This window comes from Blennius ocellaris, assembly GCF_963422515.1.
Source record: "Blennius ocellaris genome assembly, chromosome: 2".
NCBI classification, from domain to species: Eukaryota; Metazoa; Chordata; class Actinopteri; order Blenniiformes; family Blenniidae; genus Blennius; species Blennius ocellaris.
The window spans coordinates 16862745-16883337 of record NC_137651.1 but is presented as its reverse complement, the minus strand read 5'-3'; the positions used below and the strand labels follow the sequence as shown (position 1 = coordinate 16883337).

The 20593-nt window shown below is 42.2% G+C and overlaps 1 protein-coding gene across 1 annotated transcript in view; it reads left to right on the top strand.

Annotated features, from left to right (window-relative positions):
- The first annotated feature begins 3164 nt into the window (after nucleotides 1-3164).
- The window catches only part of pid1 (phosphotyrosine interaction domain containing 1), a 32976-nt gene continuing 15547 nt past the window's right edge, over nucleotides 3165-20593 (top strand). The window contains exons 1-2 of the mRNA XM_080512551.1: nucleotides 3165-3292; nucleotides 15821-15967. Coding sequence (XP_080368677.1) covers nucleotides 3263-3292; nucleotides 15821-15967 — 177 coding nt within the window. The 5' untranslated portion in view covers nucleotides 3165-3262. The remainder of the gene's footprint in view (nucleotides 3293-15820; nucleotides 15968-20593) is intronic.

Below are 20593 nucleotides of genomic sequence, written 5' to 3'. Positions count from 1 at the left end.
AAAGTGCAAACAAAACCCAATTAACCCAACCCTAACTGTAGCCCGGGAGTCATTAAACTTCTAATGAAAGTGTGGATCCTGCCTGTTTGCAGCCTCTGTTTTTCTATCTCAAGGTCGCACCCAGCAGACTGAGCCTTCCGGCGTGGGAAAGACCTTTTATGGCGTGCTGGCGATGAGAACATGCTCCGTGACCTCAGGCTTTATCCAGATGTTCCGCCATGTAAACATCTCTAAATACAGAGTGCGACTGCGGAGTCGTGTCACTCAGCACACCTACATAGATACTATTTGTGCACACAAAGCCGACGTAGTGCAGGACCAGCAGATGTTTTTGTTGGCTCTCACCTTTGCTCATGGTCTGTTTCGGCGGCCCTGTTCTTGACCTCTGCCCTCTAAATGCTTTGTGGGGTCAGACTTGTTTGACTTGTTGCCGGTCCCACAAGACTTGGCCTCTCAGAGGATTTGTTGAGCTCTACCCTGATGATCATTAAACTAGATGAGGTGTTGGTTGCTTTCTGACAATGGCCAGACATCGCTATTTGGATAAAAAAACAAACACTTCCCAGCACGTCTTGTTTCGAAACAGCCCATTGGTAAAACTTGGATTTAGGAATTTTAGGAGTATTACTGTAAAAATGTGCGGGCACATCGTTCTTTGTTCTGCCTTTGTGAAACTGGGAAACTATGAGAATGAAAGCAACAACATCAAACAATGTTGTTACTGCCACAAGTATGATGAGGTTTTATATGGTCATTTTCACTTGATTGCTTTCTTCTACAAGGTTTCTACACACGTCTGGATGACTGATATTCTCAGGCCTTCAACTCATCTACAGTGTGTCATGGCGCTCAATGTCAATTGTTTTTTTGCCTTTTGGTCTTCAGCCCTACAATGTTTCCAATTTAAGTTTTGCACTCGTACTCGCTCAAATGCTTCATCCAGACAGAAACAAAATGCACACCAATGCTGTGAATATATTCCACAAAAGAGCTTTTTTGATCATTTTACAGAACAAGCTTGTCAATAATAACCCATTCGTTTCGCAAATTGAAGCAGATGTTTATTTGTTTCCGCACTAATATCAAGTGGATTATATATTTTCTGAAGAGCAAAACCACTGAAATATATGCATTTTGCCCCAAGGCTATTAGTTGATCAATTTATACCAGTAAGTGTCCAACTAACAGGCTATATTCAACTATCCAAGATGCTTGTCAAAGCCTTCCAAATTATTAGAATGTGCCCAAAATTGTAAGGTAATTAAAAACAGTTTGCTAAAAAAGTCAAATCTCTCCTGAGTTGAAAAGCTAGTGTGCTGTTAGTGACATAATACATGGCTTGGTGCAGCTTGAAGGGGGATAAGCTTCAATCAAACGATAATATGATAGATCTTGAGATGTAAAAAAACATTTAAATGACTGGCTGCATGAAGGACACTATGAATACTCTTACATTGAAACCACCAACTATTTTTTACATTAACAATCCACTGACAGCCTGAACTGCCTGATCAAATATAGAACGAGTGAGGAGTTGCCCATAGAGAACAACCAGGGGAGTTCCAGCTCACTTCATCAGTATCTTAAAAAAAAAAAAAAAAAGACTTTTTTCTCATCAAAAAGCCTTTTTCTGGTTATTGATTTCAATGTATTTTTGTTATACACTGACAACCTGCTGCTGTGTTCTAAATTAGTTTCATTTTAAATGTTACACTTTTATATTAGTCATTGCTTTATGGGATATGCAACTTTTTCTTTTTGCCTTTGTGTTCAGATATTCCTCTTTGATTCTTGTAGTATTTCCTGTTTGTACAGACACTTTATAATGCTGGCTTTGAAAGGTGCTCTATAAAAAAATCCATCCATCCACCCTCTATGCCGCTCTATCCAATTCAGAGTCGATCCTTTGAGTGAACACAGAACACACCCTGCGGGCAGGTCATTGGAGCATCACAGACTGTGGAGGGAACCTGGAAATTTGTAGAAAACACAAACATGGGAAACAATAAAACTCTCAGAAATGCTCTTGGACTCAAACTGACTTCTGGGAGGCCTTAGTACTTGCCATTAAGCCCTATTATATATATTATTTACTATTCTTTCAAATGACACACCTCATCATTATCACAATCATCATCATCATCATCATTATTATTATTATTATTATTATTATTATTATTATTATTATTATTATTATTCAGTAGCTTCACATAAAACTAATGCAAGTAACTATATGACCATTTCCCTAATATTTATGCACTTTAGTTGGTCATATTTGGGTTATTTTCAATATATTTATATTTTAAAGTCCAAGTGTGGTTTTCATTCAAAGTTTGGCTGGACCAGTAAAATGACAGCGTAGCAATCTATAAGTAACCTAAACTCTGACTGCTGTAGTTCAAGTAAATTTAATGCTATATTATTTTACAAAATGTGAAAAAGACACAACATTTCAGCTCCATGGAATTTTTAGTGATGCCTCAAATTAACATGTCCTGGTCAATCTTGTTGAAACTAAAACTTAAACAGATGACTTTGTCATTTATTAGGATCAGATAAGATGTATTTGTGTTGTTCCTGTGGAGAATTTTTTTTTTAACTGCGTGGAGCTGCGGAGCAGCAAAAAGCACCGTTTGGTTTTTTGCTATAGTAAACATGACAGTTTGTCTATTCTGTTCTGTATAACAACAGAGACATACTTAACATAGAAAATATATACATGCAGTGGTGTGGCTTAGAGGCTAAAGAACGGGATCTGGGAGGTTGTAGGTTCAATTCCCACAGATGACAGGTCACCACTGAGGTTGACCCTTTGACCCCCATCACTTCCCTGAACCATCTTAATGTGGCTGCACACCACATCCTCAACACAGGATTGGTCAATGTGTAAAAATAAGAATTTCCCCAAAGGGAGTTATGAAGTTTAATCAATCGAGTAAAGTGGCACATTAATACTTGATATATTTCATTTCCCCAGCTATTTGAGGAGCGTCCTTTAAAAGGTTAAATCGTAAGGCTCTCGTGATGCTGGATTTTCCTACACCAATGAAAGCATCATCCGTGCAGCCAAGAAAGCAGGCGGGGTAGAGAGGGCGTCGCCCCCTGCTGGCCAGCGGGAGGACTGCAGCCAGGCGGAGCAACACATCACCCATTACCGAGGAGTCCGGACGGAGGAGGACAGAGAGGCTGTGGAGGCGAACAGATGTGAGCCGGACTGCGAGAGCACGACGAGCTGTAGTAAACAACCTGTGACTCTGCTAATATGTGGCAACCCGCGTCGGAGCGACTGCAGGTAGGACTGTGTGTGTATGTGTGTGTGTGTTGGAGGGAGGGGGGGGGTTTGTCGCCCCCCCTCTTTATTGTCGAGGGGGGCGACAAACGGCTCCAAGCCTATGACACCCGCCGAGCCGTGCGGCTCCAGCCTGGACACACGCTTCATTTAGCGGCTACAGATGTTTTGTGTGCGCCGTCGTTCACTCCGACGCGTTTTTTTTTTTTTTTTTTTTTTGTAATTTTAATTTTTCTCTGTTCTGTTTCCACGCGAGTGTTCTGGTGGTTGTGCACCTATGTTCACGTTATTAAGCAAGTCGAGGGGGGAACCGTGCAACAATGTCTGCTAATGTACCGAGGAGGAGCGGGTGGAGGGAAAGAGGCTTCTTCTTTTTTTTTTTTTTCTTTTTTTTTTTAACGTGAAACACACACACGTTCCGGTGTGTGGATGATCCATCGTGGCCCCAGAGGCCCGCTTCTCCCACTGTGTACCTCCACATTAACCCACCGGAGTACAGGCCTCCTCCTCCTCCTCCTCCCCCCCCTCCTGGTGTCACTCTTATTTTCTCCTTCCACATCAGGATGCTTCTCCACTCCGTTTTAACCTCCGGTCGCCAGGAGGAACCTGCGACCCGCTCTGGCAGTAAATCAGTGCTGGAGAGCAGCTCGTTGTTAATGACACGTAGTTTGATATCCAGCGGTAAGCCGTGCACCGACCCTGGCTTCACGTCTCCTGCACACGTAATGCTCTCCAGATGTTGGCCTGTGTGTGGACTGCCTGCCAAGTCCACTTACACAATCTTCTTCTTCTTCTTCTGAATAGACGATCCCCTGAAACATGCTTCATTTCAAAACCCCCTGCTGAGGAACCACCGGCGACACCGAACGTGTCGCCTAGCAACAGTGTTCCAGAACAGCGGGGAACTGTTCTTCCCCGTTTCTTATTCCCAGTGAGGATGAGGATGATGATGATGATGATGATGGTGATGATGGTGGTGGTGAGGAGGATGATGGATGAGATCAACATGTGTTGAATGTCCTATATGTTCATCCCTTCCGGTGTTGCGTGTGAGCGAGTGAATCTTGGGGGGAGAGAAGCAAACTTTTAAGGAGAAGAAGTTGGAATCCTGGATCAGGCCTCTCGGCCGCCATCGGGTCCCCTGAGCGCCTCAAGGCGGCTGCCCAATTTCCCCCTGTGGGTCAATCCAACCCTTTAACAGCCTTCAATCATTTGGTAGAAACACGTTTTCAAGTTTGTTTTAAAGAGACCATCATGTGTTCTTCAAATAGTCTACTTCAAAGAGGAATCATGGTGTAATGTGATGAATTCAAGTCCATTTTTCTTGTTTTTATTTAAGTTAATTGTATTTTCAGACACTTTACTGAACTCATTGCGGGAGTTACTTCTCTGCATTTAACCCACTCTATTCATAGTTAACCTGAACACACAGTAGAAGCTATGGACTGTTGCAGTACTGTGTCTTGGGAGCTGCTGCGGTGGCTTTCAAACACTACTCCCTGTGTCCGTAAGGAATCTGTGAATACTGTATATTTTGAAGAGGGTGGAGTTAAAAGACTCAAACTTCTATTTTTTTTTTTTTTGAAGAGTCCAGAAGTGGTTCAAAAGGTCCACCACCTCATTTGTTTTCACGCTGAGCTTCTTGGCTTTTTTTCAGAATGTTAAAGGGTGAAAGCCATTCACACAATCTGACCTTTTATGAGTTCAGTTTCACAGCAGCTGATTGATGAAGTTATTCATGTTCACATATGGTTTCACTCTATTTCATGCAGTCAGGGTGAAATTTGTTGAGTCCAATAGAATTTTGGCTTTTTTGCATTTTATTTGATTTATAGATCAGTATATAGGGCGGGTTTTCTTTCAGCTGGAGGGTTCCAGGTTCAGTGAAACTGAAAAATGTGAATATTCTGGCAACCCTCCGGATATGAGTGAACATGTTGATTTGTGTCAGTACAACTTTTCAATAGTTGCCTTCTACTTTTATGCACTTTTGGTGGCAAAATGGTGTATGCCTGTTCATCACATTGGCAAAATTTTTGCAAAGTTTTGTGCTTTTTTTTCTTGCTACTTCAGTGACTCACTCCACCATCTCCTGGTGTAAAGTGGTAATGCAAATTTAAACAAGCTTATCTCTTTGACTAGGTAATCATGGCAATATAACATATAAAAACCTTTGTGATGATAGGATTGTTGTTTTGTGTCGAATGTTCAGGTGAGAGTACAATTTATCAGGCAAACAAATTATATATAAAACCTACAATATGCACAATATTTTTGTTTTACAGGTCAACGATGAGTCAATTTTGATCAACTGAAGATGTTGACGCTACATTTTGTCGACCTAAATGCAGAGTAAATTTAGTCTGACGTATCGAAATGGTAAAAAAGAAAAAAAACAAATGCTACATATTCCAGTTATCAAAACTGTCGCGGCACAGAAACTTTCAGAAATGTCTAACATTGTGGAAGCACTTTACTCATCTTTAAAGTCTCAGCTTGCAATGTATTGACTTAATCGGCCCCAGTTGAGTGGATTTTCTAATTACAAGGTCGGTAGTTCGATCGCCCATGTCACCATGCCCATGTGTCCATTGAAAGACACTGAACAAGTTGCTCCCAATGGTGTGTGAGCAGCAGTCACAGTTTGAGTGTGTGTGAATGGGAGAAGTCGACTGGTTGTATAAAGTGTGTAGAAGGAATCTGCTAGAAGTGGAACATCCATTTGGAATCTTCCTGAGGATTAGTGCTGAAGTTTGAAAAGTTGATCATGTTATTAACTTCTCTCATAGGGACACATGTACACACTCAGTAATACAGGCTTTAAGGGCTTCGCATCCAATCAAATGAACTTCTCTGCTGATTTGATGGTGCTGGATGATCATTTCTAGTGTTATTAACGCCTTAATGCTCATTGATATGTCTCATGTATGAAACTGTCCCAACGTCATCACATTGTATTCATAAAGTGTGATAGAGAGTGCTACAACACAGCCGGCCACAATTTCAATATCAGTGCTGTTGCAGCAAAAAAAACCCCCAGAAAAACCAAAAAAAAATCAATACTGACCAGGAGACCCTTTTCAGAAACTTGTTCTACAAACCTGGAGTGTTTAGTTTGGAAAATAGTCACATATATGTCATGTTAAGCAGTAACCCTAAACTCCGACAATCTGATCTATCAAACTAAAGATTTCATAATATGGAGGCGCTTGCAAGTTGAACGGAGAGGGATACCTCCTGCCAGCTGGATTATTCTGAGTTACGTCGTGGGACTGGCAGCCCCCAGCTTTATGGAGAGCAGTAATAAACCGCTGGAGGGAAAAAATTGGGTTTGTGTGTTTAAAGAAATCTTTTTTTTCGATAACAGGTACTTGGCTCGTGTGAGCTCTCACTCTGCAGCCCAGCTGCTGTTGAACATTGACACCAGAGTTTGGCAAGTTTCTCCCGGCGCTTTCGAAACTCTGAACCAATCAGTGGCAATAGTTAACGTGATGGATGACGGATTATTTCCATTGGCAAAGTGTGTGCAGGTGGTTCTGTGCTCGTGGTAAGGAACCCTCAGGAATTACCTACTTGGACTATTAGGATCTTTTGGGTCTATAAATAATGTTTTACAGTATGAAAGAGACTCGATTACCCTTACGGTGAAAAAGGAGTTAGAGAACAATAGCAATGCCTGGACATCGTCCTGCCTCGTAACCATAACAACGCCGTCTTTTAGACTAGTGTCCTTCACCTCATTTAAATCAGGAATGGCGGAGTTTACCGAGCAGAGTCTCTCCGTGAGCTCATGCAGAATTCACCATCCCTTGTTGTTGTGTTTTGTTGTTTCCCTTCAGTATGGCATCCATCCATATTATTCCTCATGCTGTCCTCTGTCGCCATAGCAACACTTGGTGTCATACTGCATTTTTTTTTTCCGACACGCTAAGGCGGGAAGGGGAGATGTGGGATGGGGACGGGATGTAGGTTATGTGGGCGTTAGACACATTCGTGGCAAACTGCTGTGTTTCGGTGTGTGTTGCTGCTGTAATCACACCTCCTTTGTTTTTTTTCAGTCCTCTGACCACATCCCACCGTTGAGTTTCTGGGGTCCTTCCTCCCCAGATTTCCCAATTTGCACGCGTCTTGGAACAACTGCACATATACAGTGGTATATTGGCCAGCAGGTTACACATGCATTCACACACACACAACGGCGTGCTTCCTTTTTTTTTTTAATATCCTCAAAGCTACCAGACGTGCTCTTTCCCACTGTCAGCAGCTCTTTCTTTAGCTGTGGTTTCAACTTTTGACACGCTAATGTGTGTGACTCTGACGAACAGGCCCGGGCAGATGGAACGATTTGGACCTGACAAGGTCAAACCGGGTCAGAACCAGCCTCCGGCTGCGCATCTTTGCTTTCCCTGTGGTTATCTGTATCTGCCTTTATTTGTGCGTCTTCTCCGTTGCTTTGTCTGTCTGAGGTCGCTCTGCAGCCACAGTTATTTTGCCGTGAGTGCAGTGTGCCTCGCAAAGACAAGTTCACAAGCAGACTGGCACAAAATTCCCACGGTTCACGTCTTTATTTTAGCCTGAGCGTGCTTCCTTTTTGTAAACAACTGGCTTTTTGGCTCGCTGATGTCGCTCTGTACTTGATGAGTGGGCATATTTTTTGGGTCTTATTTCCTCATTCATTTACCAATGACAGAATCTGATCCCTCGTGATATTCAAAATGGATTCATAGCAGTGTAATACAGTCATTTCTTTCCTTTTTGTTGCCACAATATTTTTATTTAACTTTTCTTTTTTTGTTATTGTTTTTTTTCCTTTACATTAACAGCTAATACTTTCTGTTACGTGTTTGCTATTAGGCCGTGATTTTAGTTGAGCTGTGAACATTCTAAGTTACACATTCAGGACATTCATATTAAAAAAAAAGTGTAGAAATCTCACCTCAAAGATAAAGATAAATGATTATATTTATGAAATAGCCCAGTAATGTAGATTGACAGAAATTAGGCTTCTCCTTCAAGAATCAAATAGAGTTTAAAGAAAATGTACAGCATATTTTTTGGGGGGATTTTCAGCCTCCTGACATTCCAGGAAATGTTTGGTTCTTGTTGAACAGATAAAACTGGAGATATTGAATGGAAATAAATAGTTTTTAATTTTGACACATTGTGACTTTATTCAAGTGAAAAGGCAACAGTCATTAACAATCTAAATCATAATGTTAACAACAGAATTTGAAGTCTACATATGTGATCTGAAACTCTCAAGAATGTCCCTGTTTTGCAAGGTCATTCTATTATTTTAATTTGTCTCTAGTGTACTTGAGATGACTTTAATTTAATTTACTTTAATTTGTCGGAAGTGTGTTAATGATCTTTTTTTAATCTATTATGTTCAATATAAAATAAAACAAACAAACAATGTGAGATATAACGAAATGTTTAAACCTCCGCATTATTTCTAATCAAAATTTAAAAGAAATAAAATCATGCTGGGAAAATATTCCCTCTTCATCCCAAGCACTTGTTCTGCTGCTGCACTTCCTTGCAGCTCTCTGGTGTCCATTACGCACCATTGATAAAAAAAAATCTTGGTGTCGGTTTTAATATTAAGGTGATACATTTTGGAGATTAAAAAAACCCAAAACAAAAACCTTAATGGTTATTAAATTGTGCTGGATTATCTTGTTCTTGCCCTGACTCACCACCTTGATAGAAGGATTCTAATCTTGATAGGACATTGTTGTGCTTTGGAGGTTAGAAGGAAACAACAAGCTGATTTAGCTACATTGTAAGACAGGTTCAATTCAAAACGCCTGTAAGGATTTAACTTGATGCATGTGCTGGCTGTTTGAGATATAATACCACAATTCATCAGATAAAGTATTCCTGATAATCTAAAGGTTTTCTATATTTTCATTCATTTTCTGTGCCTGCTTTATCCAAACTTAGCTTGTGGATGCTGAAGAATGTTTTCCAGTCCAGGGCCAACATGCAAACTTCATGCAGAAAGGCCCTTTCTTGCTGTGTGAAAACAATGTCAATCCCTTCAAATGGGGTTGCGCTTTCGTCCTGCAAAGTTGATGAACAGCATCGGGAGGAAGTGTAGCGGATGTCTGATGAATGAGCCAAAGCTGGAGCAGCCAACACGCTATTTACCATTGAAAGGGCTTGTAAAAGCCTGTTAGAGGTGTGTGAGATGACCTATAATGAAGAGGTGACAGATGTTGCACACTGCACACTGTTTCTACCTGACAGCCAGTCAATATAGCGGCCCTCTTTGTTCCCGACAGCGGGCCATGTTTTCTGTCATTAACAGGTCCTGGCTCTGCGGGGACCACTTAAGACGTTGCGTTTGGTTCTTTGTTTACGTCAAAGAGTTGTTGATGTTTTTTTACTGCCAGTTTGCCGCCCTCAGGCTCTGAGGTCAGGGTGCTTTAATACCCACGTTCTCCTGCAGGAGCAATCAACCAATCGCAGCATCCAATCCCAGGCCTTCTCCCGCCTACACGTATAAGTGCTCCAATCATTATTGGGAAAAATAGGTCCTCTTCTGCGTGGGGACCTCCCACAGTCCAGTCTGGGTTGAGCTCATTCAGACATATTTCCTCTCGTAAACTGTCCCGAGATGAGAAGCGGAGGCTCTAAACACACTGAGGGACATCTTAGAAAGTTACAGAGCTTCCATCTTTACCATGCAGGGAGCTGGAGGGATGCATCTAACTATTGGCTTTAGGAAATAACTGCCAAGACATGCCCCACTCCCCTTCAATGGGTTTACCGGAGGACGGATGTGTTTGTGTGCGTAAACTGCATCTGAGGCACAAACAAAGGCAAAACTGCGCTGATTGCCAGTCCAGATTTACGCAAGATTGAAGTCTCAAAATGAAGTCATGGTTTGAAAGTACAAGATGTGTTGGTTCAACTAATGTTATTTTGAGGAGCACATTTCTGAACAGTTCATTCCATGGGCAACAGTCGCTCATGTCCTGTGTGGCTACCACCAAGAAGAACAAGTGGACGTTTGAGTCCTGTATCACATATGGCCACGGTGGTCTGGTGTTTGTTGTTTTTCTTCTGATTTAGTGGAACATTGTGACTCATTTGGCGATAAGTCCCACACTTGAGCAATGCGTGTACTAAGAAAAACACTCATCGAGAAACAAACCTTTTCTTTTGAAAATGTTTTGTCCAGGACTAAAGCAAAATATTTATTGGGTAATTATGGTCATTTTAGTATTTGAGCTTTCCTTGTGAAATAGCTTCTTTTTTTTTTTTATTAGCGACCAGTTCTACCTTCTACAGTGTACCCTCATTGCTGATGTCCATGGCTCATGTGAAGTTAATATCTTTCGGTGTACTGCGAGCCTTGGGGGCCTATAGAACCTCAACTCAGCCAGAATAAGAAATGCAGGGTACTTTACCAGGTCAACAGGTTTCCTTATTCTTGTATTTTTATTTTTCACTTATTCAAATTAGGCCTCGACCGATATGGATTTTTTTTGTGGGCCAATGCCGATTCTGATATTTGGGCCAATATATTAGCCAATTTTTAGTGCATCGACACAGTTGATTACATAAATACACCGATTAGCAATGAGTAATGCATTGATGGTCGCATGAAAGATGGCGACGTCCATTCAATGTGGCAGCAGAGATAAAAGCATGAATAGAGAACTCGATGATAAAAAATCTCACCCACAGTAGTCTCAATCTGCAAAGAGTTCCAATTATATTCTTTGCCAGTGAAGGTTTTAAGCCTCCAAGCGACAAAGTCGCCATATATGGGCAAAATAACGTCGGGTAATTTTTGTAAATTTCGGTGTCGGTAAATCTTCAGTTTGTCGCCCAGGCCTAATGAAACCTAAATGTGAAGATTGGTGTCAATTGCCAATAATTCTCTAATGCCTATAATCTGCCGGCCATATAAATTGGGCAGAGGCCTACTTGAAATACAGTGTGAGGAAAGCCGAATAACAATATTGCCATAGGTCAAGAAGAATTAAATGAATAGGATCTAGCTAATGGCAATACACACAGGGAACCTTTTAACTCAATCGGAAAAAAAACGTAAGGCTGGAGACTGGATTCCAATTGTGAACCAAGTGTGACTTCACACTTGAATGTGGGGCCGTTGATTGTCTCGTGGAAATGAAAAGATGAAGAACAGATGCTATGACAAACACCAGTGAGCTCGTACTGTCTCGCATGTTGGAAGTTATCAACAGTCTACAAACAGCTGCTCGGCAGCATTGTGCCCCCTTCCTCTGTCCTCCAGCTGCATGTTTGTCTGGGCTGGGTTATGCTGATGCATCTGACACCTACTAAAGTTGTCGACCTGCTGTCATGGTCTTGAAGTCTGTGTTAAGCTCGCCATGGTACCGTGGCAAACCAAGCGCTAAGTTTGTCAGACGAACCAGTAGCTTATAGGCGTCGTTTTGATGCCTTTCATAGCTTTGGAGACTGACGTCTCTCCGCTCGGCTCCTGTCGACTTCTTAACACCACTTCCAGCTGTTTTCTTGCACTTCTTGCCATGATCACATGCCCGTCACCCCGACTCTGTGTGTCCGAGCGGGTGTGGCTGTGTGCCTGCTCTCACCCTGTTTAGCAGTGTCTTACCGGGATATTGACCCGAGAACCTCTTTTCTGTAAGAACTCTCCCTCCGGGGGGCCGGAAGTTTAACTTACCATCTGTGACCTGTTAAGCTCATCATGCCGCATTCAAACTGTGCAAGACTCTCTGCGAGGCCACAATGAAGCCCTGATTACTCATACATGTCATTTTTTTAAGTACTCCTGTGTATTTTTCCATATTTCAAATACACATTTCAACATGAATTAGTTGAAGGAACATGAAGACAAGCATGTTCAACTTGGCTTGATGACATTTGTGAACAGCCGTTCAAAATTAGGTCCAGATTTGACCTTGGTTGTACACCATCATTTTAATGGCAGCACATTTCAATAAGGCATAAAATAAATTAGATTTGCCAGCAAATATTGTGAAATGAAGTTGACCCACTCAATTTACGTAAATGCATATTTACCTAAATCAAGAGTCATAAAAGTATAACTGAATCATTGTAAAGTCACACCGAAGGACTACTGGCAGTATGGAGCCCTGTTTCTTTTTACTGTAACTTGTTACCATTACAATAACACATTAATCACTTGCGTGCAATGGCAGCAATGAGTCAGAGTTGATGCTTTTAGCATTGCAGTCATTGCTAAATATGTGAAACATTGCTGTTTGACACCGAATGTCACAACAGGCAGACAAAAGACAGAATATTAAGTGGCAATGAAAGCAGGTCTGAAGTTATATTCTTGATATACTCAAGTATATACAGAGGCAATAAGTGTGGGGTACCTTAGAAGTATGACACAATCAAATAATCAGATGTCTCGCTATTGGTCTGAATGTGACTATAGTGTCTGCTGCTACAAAAGTGAACTTGCCATCAACAAATACTTGCATAGTGTCATTTATAACAGAGCATTTTTTTGTAGGGTATTCTGAGTGACAAAATTCGCAGCTCAATGTTCAGCCGGTAAAAAGGGGTTTGATGAAGTTAAACATTTCCATAGTATGTGAGGTCTGGTACCTGCGGGATGGCTCAAGTATCAACCACTTGGTTTTCAGTTCTCAAAGAGGACCATTGTTGTGAGATTTGATGTGTTTTTGTGACAGTGCAGACAGGATCCTCGCCTCATATGAGCGCTAAACTAACCAAGCCCACCCCAACCCTCGCCCAATGGTAGGGAGAGAAAAGTCGCCTGCTTCCAAGTTAAAGCCAGAAATAGAATCAATAACAGCAGTAACTTGACGAGGAGACTGTTGGGACTTGAGAGATTTCAAAAAAAAAAAAAAAAGAAGAAGAAGAGAGAAAACAGTGAATTTCTGTGAAAATATTGTGAGTAGGAATTCCATCGTTTCTCCGCCAGCAGCCCTCCGCACAGGCCTTTTGCTCCTGGTGGGGGGTGGAGGACTCGGTTATCCCGCCACCCCGCTCCCCCTCCCCTCTTGCGCCGTACCGGGGCCAACCGCAGGAATGCGAGCCGCTGTCAGGAAGCTGTAAAGTGCTGACGCGGAGGTCATCGAGCGTTTACACACATGTGGCTTTACTTTCACAACTCCATCTTGCTTTTTCTCCTTTTCTCCTTCATCTGGGCCCGTTTTTTTTTTTTTTTTTTTTCTTCGCCCTGATCTTTCTCCTGACAGGACCCTCCATCCCTCTCTTTATTATCCTTGTTGGCTGTGGAAGGAGCATACAGGTTGGGTGTTGAGGACATAATCACAGAATGAGGCTCAAAGCTTTTATTTAGCCTTAATTGTGAACAAGTAACAACAGCTCGTAATATTTTAACGTCGCCGTTCTGCAGCGAGATGACAGGTATGTGTCGTCTCATTCACTCAACAAAACCCAAGGATATTCAGTTTTGGATTTCGAGACTGGACACCAGAGTTGTTTCTCAAACTTTTCTGAGGATGTTCTACTTGGCTTCACCAGAGCAACGACGAAGACTGAATGATAGCCCATATTGGCAGGACGGGCTGTTTTCATCGGCCGAAAATGTTGACCATCTGTTACAATAGAAAAAAAAAAAAAAAAAAAAAAATAGCCTGTGTGCAGTCCAATGTGGAAAACAGCTTTTAAGTCTGAAGGAGAACAGGAAAAAAGTTAGTGAGACCATTTGTAAAAGTGATCTGTGCTTAACGAGAAACCCCACGTTACTTTTTTTTTTTTCTTCTGTAATGCTCATAAGCGCATTCATTCGTGAAATACTATGCTAACTGAGGCGATTGTTTCAACAGAACAGATTATTAACAAAGTCTGCTCGAACCTCTCGTGCGTCTCCTCGGAGTTGAAAGGTCAGTTGAGCGCATTTCTGTGGCTCTTAAGCATGACTCAACAGCTTTATCGACATAAAGCACAGACATTCCTGGTCCTCAGCTGGTGAATCCCGTCGGCTTTAGGAGGTGGTGAACAGCTGTTGCATGGATTGATATGATGAATCATGAGCACTCCGACGATCCCCTAGTTCTCGCTTAGCATCACGGCCTTTTATTGCTAATTAGCAGCTCCGATCATGCGAACATACTAAACTAATGTCATCAGCATTGTATGGCCGTTAATCTTCTTAACATCGGCATGTGAGCTTTCTGGTGTCAATCAACGCTCAGATCCACAACGTGGCCAGAATGACGACACGGGATGTGTACCGTGTTTAAAATATCGGCTGCAGAAAAATCGCGAGAGAGAAATAAAATGAACGGCATACATTAAACTGGAAAGAAATGGATTCTTTATGTGGCAAATCTCGATTCCAGGAGGCTAACATGGCTCGTTAAATTTAATCCATGTGACCATTATATAAAATCTGTTGAAACTATTTTCGCTTCAACGTCATCGAGAGAAGCTGCGAAGACGCTCAGAAGCGAAAGTTGGCATTTTAAATGATTCTACCCAAACACCAGACGGGCTTCTCGAATGTTGTTGGAGAATGTATTTTCAGGAGCTAAATGAAATTAAAGAAGCGAGGGTCAACTGCAGACACACGTGCCTCAGCCCCCGGACGTTCCTGCCTCAGTTACGAACGTCCTGATTTCATTAGCTGCTCGCTTGTGTCTCGACAGTTTCGAGGAAGGCCAGAAATTCCACAGGGCGCGATGCACAAGGCCAGATCCACCATGTGGTTCTGCTCGGCTTCAGGAAACCCTGGCTGCGATTAGGCCGCCTCGCTTGTTTTGATGGAGAAGGAGACGGCAGAGCTCCCTCCACTGACTCCTCGCGTTCCACCAGGAGCTGATTAAACCTCACAAACGTCCCTTTCAGCATGCAGCAACCGAATTTACCATAGAAGCGTGTTTTCTATAGTGATGTCTTTGCTTTAGCCCTTCTCTGCATAGACTGACTCAATACATTTTGATTTCATTGCTGTGGATGATAGAAGCTGAGTTATCGGCCAGCTTTCTTAAGTGATCTGGATCAGTAAAATGACAACCTGCAAATAACAAGTTGGCATTTTAAACCCAGATTTGTCCATCATCATGCCATGTTTTATTTATTCATGTTAAAGGTGCAAAATTAATTAAAATATTCAAAAACCAGTGTCCTTCCCTCGTGGCCAGTGACTTTGTTTTGCTCTTCACATCTGGCAAAGGATTCAAAATTTCTGCTGCCATGTTTCTCGGGATTATCCATTTTTGTAAGGGGACAGTGTAAAGATATAAAGACTTATATTATGGCTCAAAACCAAAGGTTTTTCAAACGCTCAAATATCGAGCAATTAACCTATTTTTTTACGCGTCAATGCGAGACTTGTGTCGGGTTATGATGACGCCATTGTCTCCATACAGCAGCCTGCTTGTTGACCAACTGCTGATGTTTGTGATGCTTGCACTTTTCCGGAGCCTCCAGCGGTGTTGACGAAGAAACTGTGAACGTTAACCCGCGGCCGTATTTAGCTCGCAGCTGCTTGGTACAGTTTATAAGTTTGCCTAAAGCACAGTGTGTCTTTTCTTTCTCTATCAGCACTTTCAGACCATGCTGAAGACCAAGCTGAATGTGCTGACGCTGAGGAAGGAGCCGCTGCCCACGGTGATCTTCCACGAGCCCGAGGCCATCGAGTTGTGCTCCACCACGCCGCTCGCAAAGAGCCGGACCCATGCTGGATATAAGGTAAGATCACATGAGCGGAATAATCCTCAAATCCTGCCCCGTTACCGAACACTAAATCTGTAAATAGCATTATTAGAGCCATAATCCAAATGTTTTTCCCCTTTCCTTTCTGGTCACATGAGTGGAATTATTTTCAATAATAGATTTCCAAACACAGGGGGAGTTCGAGAAGTTTCTAAGTCTGAATCACAGCTTTGAATGAGTTTCTTACTTGTGTGTGGGCACATGTGTGCGTGTGTTCTGGCATGGGTGTGTTTGCCCCCCCCCCTCTCCGCCTGGCTGTACTAAGTGTCAGATGTGGAGCGTGATCCAGTGAGCTGTTTAACTTTCAGTCCTATTCTCATTCCTCTGTCCTCAAAACAGAAAACAAACGGGGCTACAGATTAAAATAGAAGCTACGGTCTGGTATTACACATTACAATTCTAACCAGTGTGTCTTTTGTGTATTTACCTTCCTTTGCCACAGTATTGTAAGCATAACAAATCGACTGAAATGTCTGTGGGCACTTGCAAAACAACTTCAAGGGCCTGTGTGAGAATGAGAACTTTGTTTTGCGAGTTACATGTTGTTTCTGGTCACTTTGCAGCATCATTAACAAGTTTGTTGGAGGAAGAAGGAGCATTCCTAGCTCTACCCAGCTAAAATAAACATGTCATATCTGGCAGCAGCCGGGAAAGAATAAATTCCCCCTGGAGATTTTGCCAAGAAAGACACATGTGGAACACAGTGCCAATGCTTGTTGTTATTTGTCTGTGTGTTGGATCTCCAGGTTGTCTTGAACTTCTCACATGGTGGAAAGAAACACTCAAGACAACTCAGAAGCCAAATGTGCTGAGTCGTCTTTGGCACTTCCCAAAAGTTTGATTGTAACATGAAGTGAAAGTCAGTGAGATGGCCTTTACTGGCAGAGCAGAGATGACTTCGTCAAGCTCGGAGAGACTCGTGAGATGTCCAAGCTTCCTCAGCCATGTTCTTTTACTGCCCTAGAATGAATTACAGGCGGCACGAGATGCAGTGTGACCCGTGTTGTACTATGTTGTTAGAAATCAGTGGTAAATCAGAGGAGAAACCTGAATGTTTGACCTCGAGTATGACGACAACTGCAGGTTCTGTAATGCTGATGGAGTTGTTTTGCTGGTGCGGTTTGGGTTGTCATGTCCCCTTTTTGGAAATGTCACAGTTTTCTTTTGAGTGATGACCTTTATTCCATGGTACAACGCTATTGTCCTGATTAGAACATCTCCTCTAGATTATAATATCGAGATTATGGTATGAGTTGGCGTTGATGGGCTCCACTTGAAATCGGCAGGCCGTAAGATATGTCCCTGCATTTCAACGTGTCTCTGCTGGGATAGGCTTCAGTTTCTGCAACAGTAACTTTGACTTACCTTCTTCTCTCGTATCTAGTATATTGTCTAGTATAAGTCTTTTCACGTTAGAAACAACAGTATTTATTTGAAAGAAGAGTTTTTGGATTGTGGCGATGAATGACAGGCTCATTATTTCTTTGGAAGGAGACAATATATAGAACATTTGGGAGAAGTTAGTTTGAACATCTGTTGGAGATTTGTGTTGTCGAGTTAATGAATGGTTTCCATTATGTTTTGAGCATTTAGCATTTTTGCCTTGATTATTTGTAACATGTCCAATGTGTAAAATCTGTTCGCGCGCTCACCACCATCATCAAAACGCAAGGAAAAATACTTTTGGAGAGAATATATATTGTATCAGTCATTAGATTTTACAAGCTCCAATACTATTGTTTGGCACCTCACTGACATGCAGCTTGGTGGTTGTTCCTTCAATTTGTCATGTGTCTATTCCAATGCACACTTTACTCTCTTATCATCAAGTTGTTTTTTTGGGGGGGGTTTTTTGAGTTCGCCCCAAAATTAGTAGATTAAAATATTTTGTTCTTAAACAGACTTATAAAGCAAATGCAACAGGAGAGAAAATCTTGGATAATGTATTTTTAAGCCTGTGCTACCTGCAGTGATAACTGTGCTGCAGGTTACTGGCTAATAAGTATCCCGGCGTTCACTGCGTCATACCTAATTCCCAAGTCCGCTCATTGTTTTCAAATACCACTCATGAACTGGCAACATTTTGCACCGTGACAAACCGGCTGGTTGCCCTGAAAATGTTTTGATTCTTCACATGGTATCCTCGCTGCGAAGACAGTGAGCAACTTTTCAGTGTGAGGCAAGCTCGCAGGGACAAATAGCAGCTTTCTGTTTCATCTTGTTGGCACTAAATATTGGCCTCTCGCCTCGGTGAACACTGCACCCGGCTTTAATCGGTGGCCCTCTCCATCTAGTGTGAATCCCGGCATGCACTTGCTGCCCGCTCCTTTTTCTGTATTTTGCAGGCCTGCAGATGATGCCAAATCCAAGTTGTTGTGGATACCACGATGCCTTTGCAGCCAAATACCAGCCACACAAACACTCACACCGGAAAATATTCTCTTATTTGTCTGCAGCCTCCTTACATGCAAATCTATCTGCCTCACCGTCTGCACCTGTTGGCTTGTGTAACTTCCTGTCTGAGTCACTACCTGCCTGTCTGCATATCTGTCTGCCCACCTGCTGGAGCACCTCTGCTTCCATTGTTGTTCGTCTCACATCAGGGCTTTCTCATGGAAAATCAAGTCCTTTTGTATTCTTAACTGCTTGGCTCATGCACACAACAATACCGCATGATGGCATTTATTATCGTCACTGAGTGTTTCGCTCCCCCCCGTTCATAGCTCTACTGTGCAGTTCATACCCCCCCCCCCCCCCCCAGTCGTGCTCCCAGTTTACAGGCAGGCAGAGGATGGCCGCCTGAGGGCTGCTGTCTGGCTGCCAAAGCCAGCAGCCAACGAGAATGAAAGGCCACCTCTCATTGCCCTGCCGTCCCCGCTGCCGTCAAAGAGGGCCACTCTACATCCAGTGAGAAAATGTGTGCAGGGCTCATTACAGCTGTGTTGCACCCCGTGAAAATAGTAATAAGAGTCCGATCGAATGTCAGAGTCAGTTGTTTTGTTTGCTTTGTGTTTAAATGTTCATGTACCAGCCACATTTGAAAAAGCTATGTACAGTATCATCAACGTCCTTTACGTTTAACCTTTGTATAGTTGGTGTTTACTGTTATCGCTTGGTTCTTGTTTGTCCTCGGACTAGATTTATAATATACCATTCTTCACAAGAAGCAGTTTGTCAAAAAAAACAGTGAGCCAAATTTGTCAAGAATAGATATTATACCATGATGTATTATGTAATAAGACATATGCTGAGTGTTAAAGAACCTTATTTTACTTTTTATATTTAGGCAAAAAATATCCCATGATTGTTTTGTTGACTTAAATTGTGAAGATTTTGTGATGAACAATTTGTGATGAACAGTGAGAACAGTTCTCTTGAAAAGTGCTCTTAAGTTTGTTTCTTATATTTTCTTGAAAGTGAGTGAAGCCCAGCTTAACATAAAGCATTTTCCAATATAAGAAATAAACTAAATGAACTGCAGTAAAAAAAAATATGGATGAATTTATTCAATATCCCAAATGATGTAACACAAAATCATAGTTGTTCCACTGTCCACCACTGGGAGGTAGTACCAGGAAGTGATTTGTTATGAATAAAACTAGTTATGGGTGAGATCCAAATAAGCAACATGAGCTTTGGAGTTTTTGTGTCGAAAGGCTCATTCTGAAACCGAAAGATTCCAACACAAGAATGAGTTTTGGCAGATCTCTCCCGGGGTCCTTCCTTCCTGGCGCAACCTGAGCAGTTTGAAGTTAAGGGCCTTGTCCAGGGAACCACAATCGTGACCTGTCAGCACTGGGAGTCAAACCTGTGAGATTCTAGTTGCAAGCATACTGTGATTATGTTACGCCGTAGGTCAGTTACACATGATCACTGCTTCTTCCGGTAGGTATAATGTCACTCCTGTGCAGTGGGTTCAAACCTGTGATAGTGTGTGGTTCTCCCTGACTGATGTCATTCACGCTTGGAGCTCATGCCGGCCCGCCTGGCCCCACTCGGCCTCTATCTAATCTCTGAAGCAGAGAGACCTTTTTGTCTATCTGTGCTTGGTATTCTGATGTCAGTCAGTGAGCGTGCTGGATGAACAACCTCTCCTCTAGAGAACAGAATGCACAGTGATGACATTTTCATGATTAACAACCTCCGGGTTGAGATGACCAGTGCTCCCAGTTCTATAAGGAATTCTTGTGTGTGTGTGTGTGTGTCTTGTTGGGTTTTGTATTTATACATGCATTCATGTACGCAGTCGTTGACATGCTTGGGCTTTTTGTGTCTGGACTGTGTCTGGTCGTGTCTCCAAAAGTCAGATAGTGACTGTAATTTGTCCTCCGACCTCATGGCAGATATGCCAGATGTTGATAAGCGCAGCAGACATGTTTCTCTTTGAAGAAGAGGAGGCCTCATTGTTTGGCCACAGGTGTAAGATACATGTTCCAAATAAAATAGAAATTCACATTCTTCGCTGTGTCACATTATGAAATATTATTTCTAAAGGCTGTTCAAATCCAAAAGTGATTAAAATTGTTCGGCTATTACTTTTAAATCTGGTATGCCTTTATATACAGTCTGAACCCTCAGCTAATTTATTTTTTATCTGATATT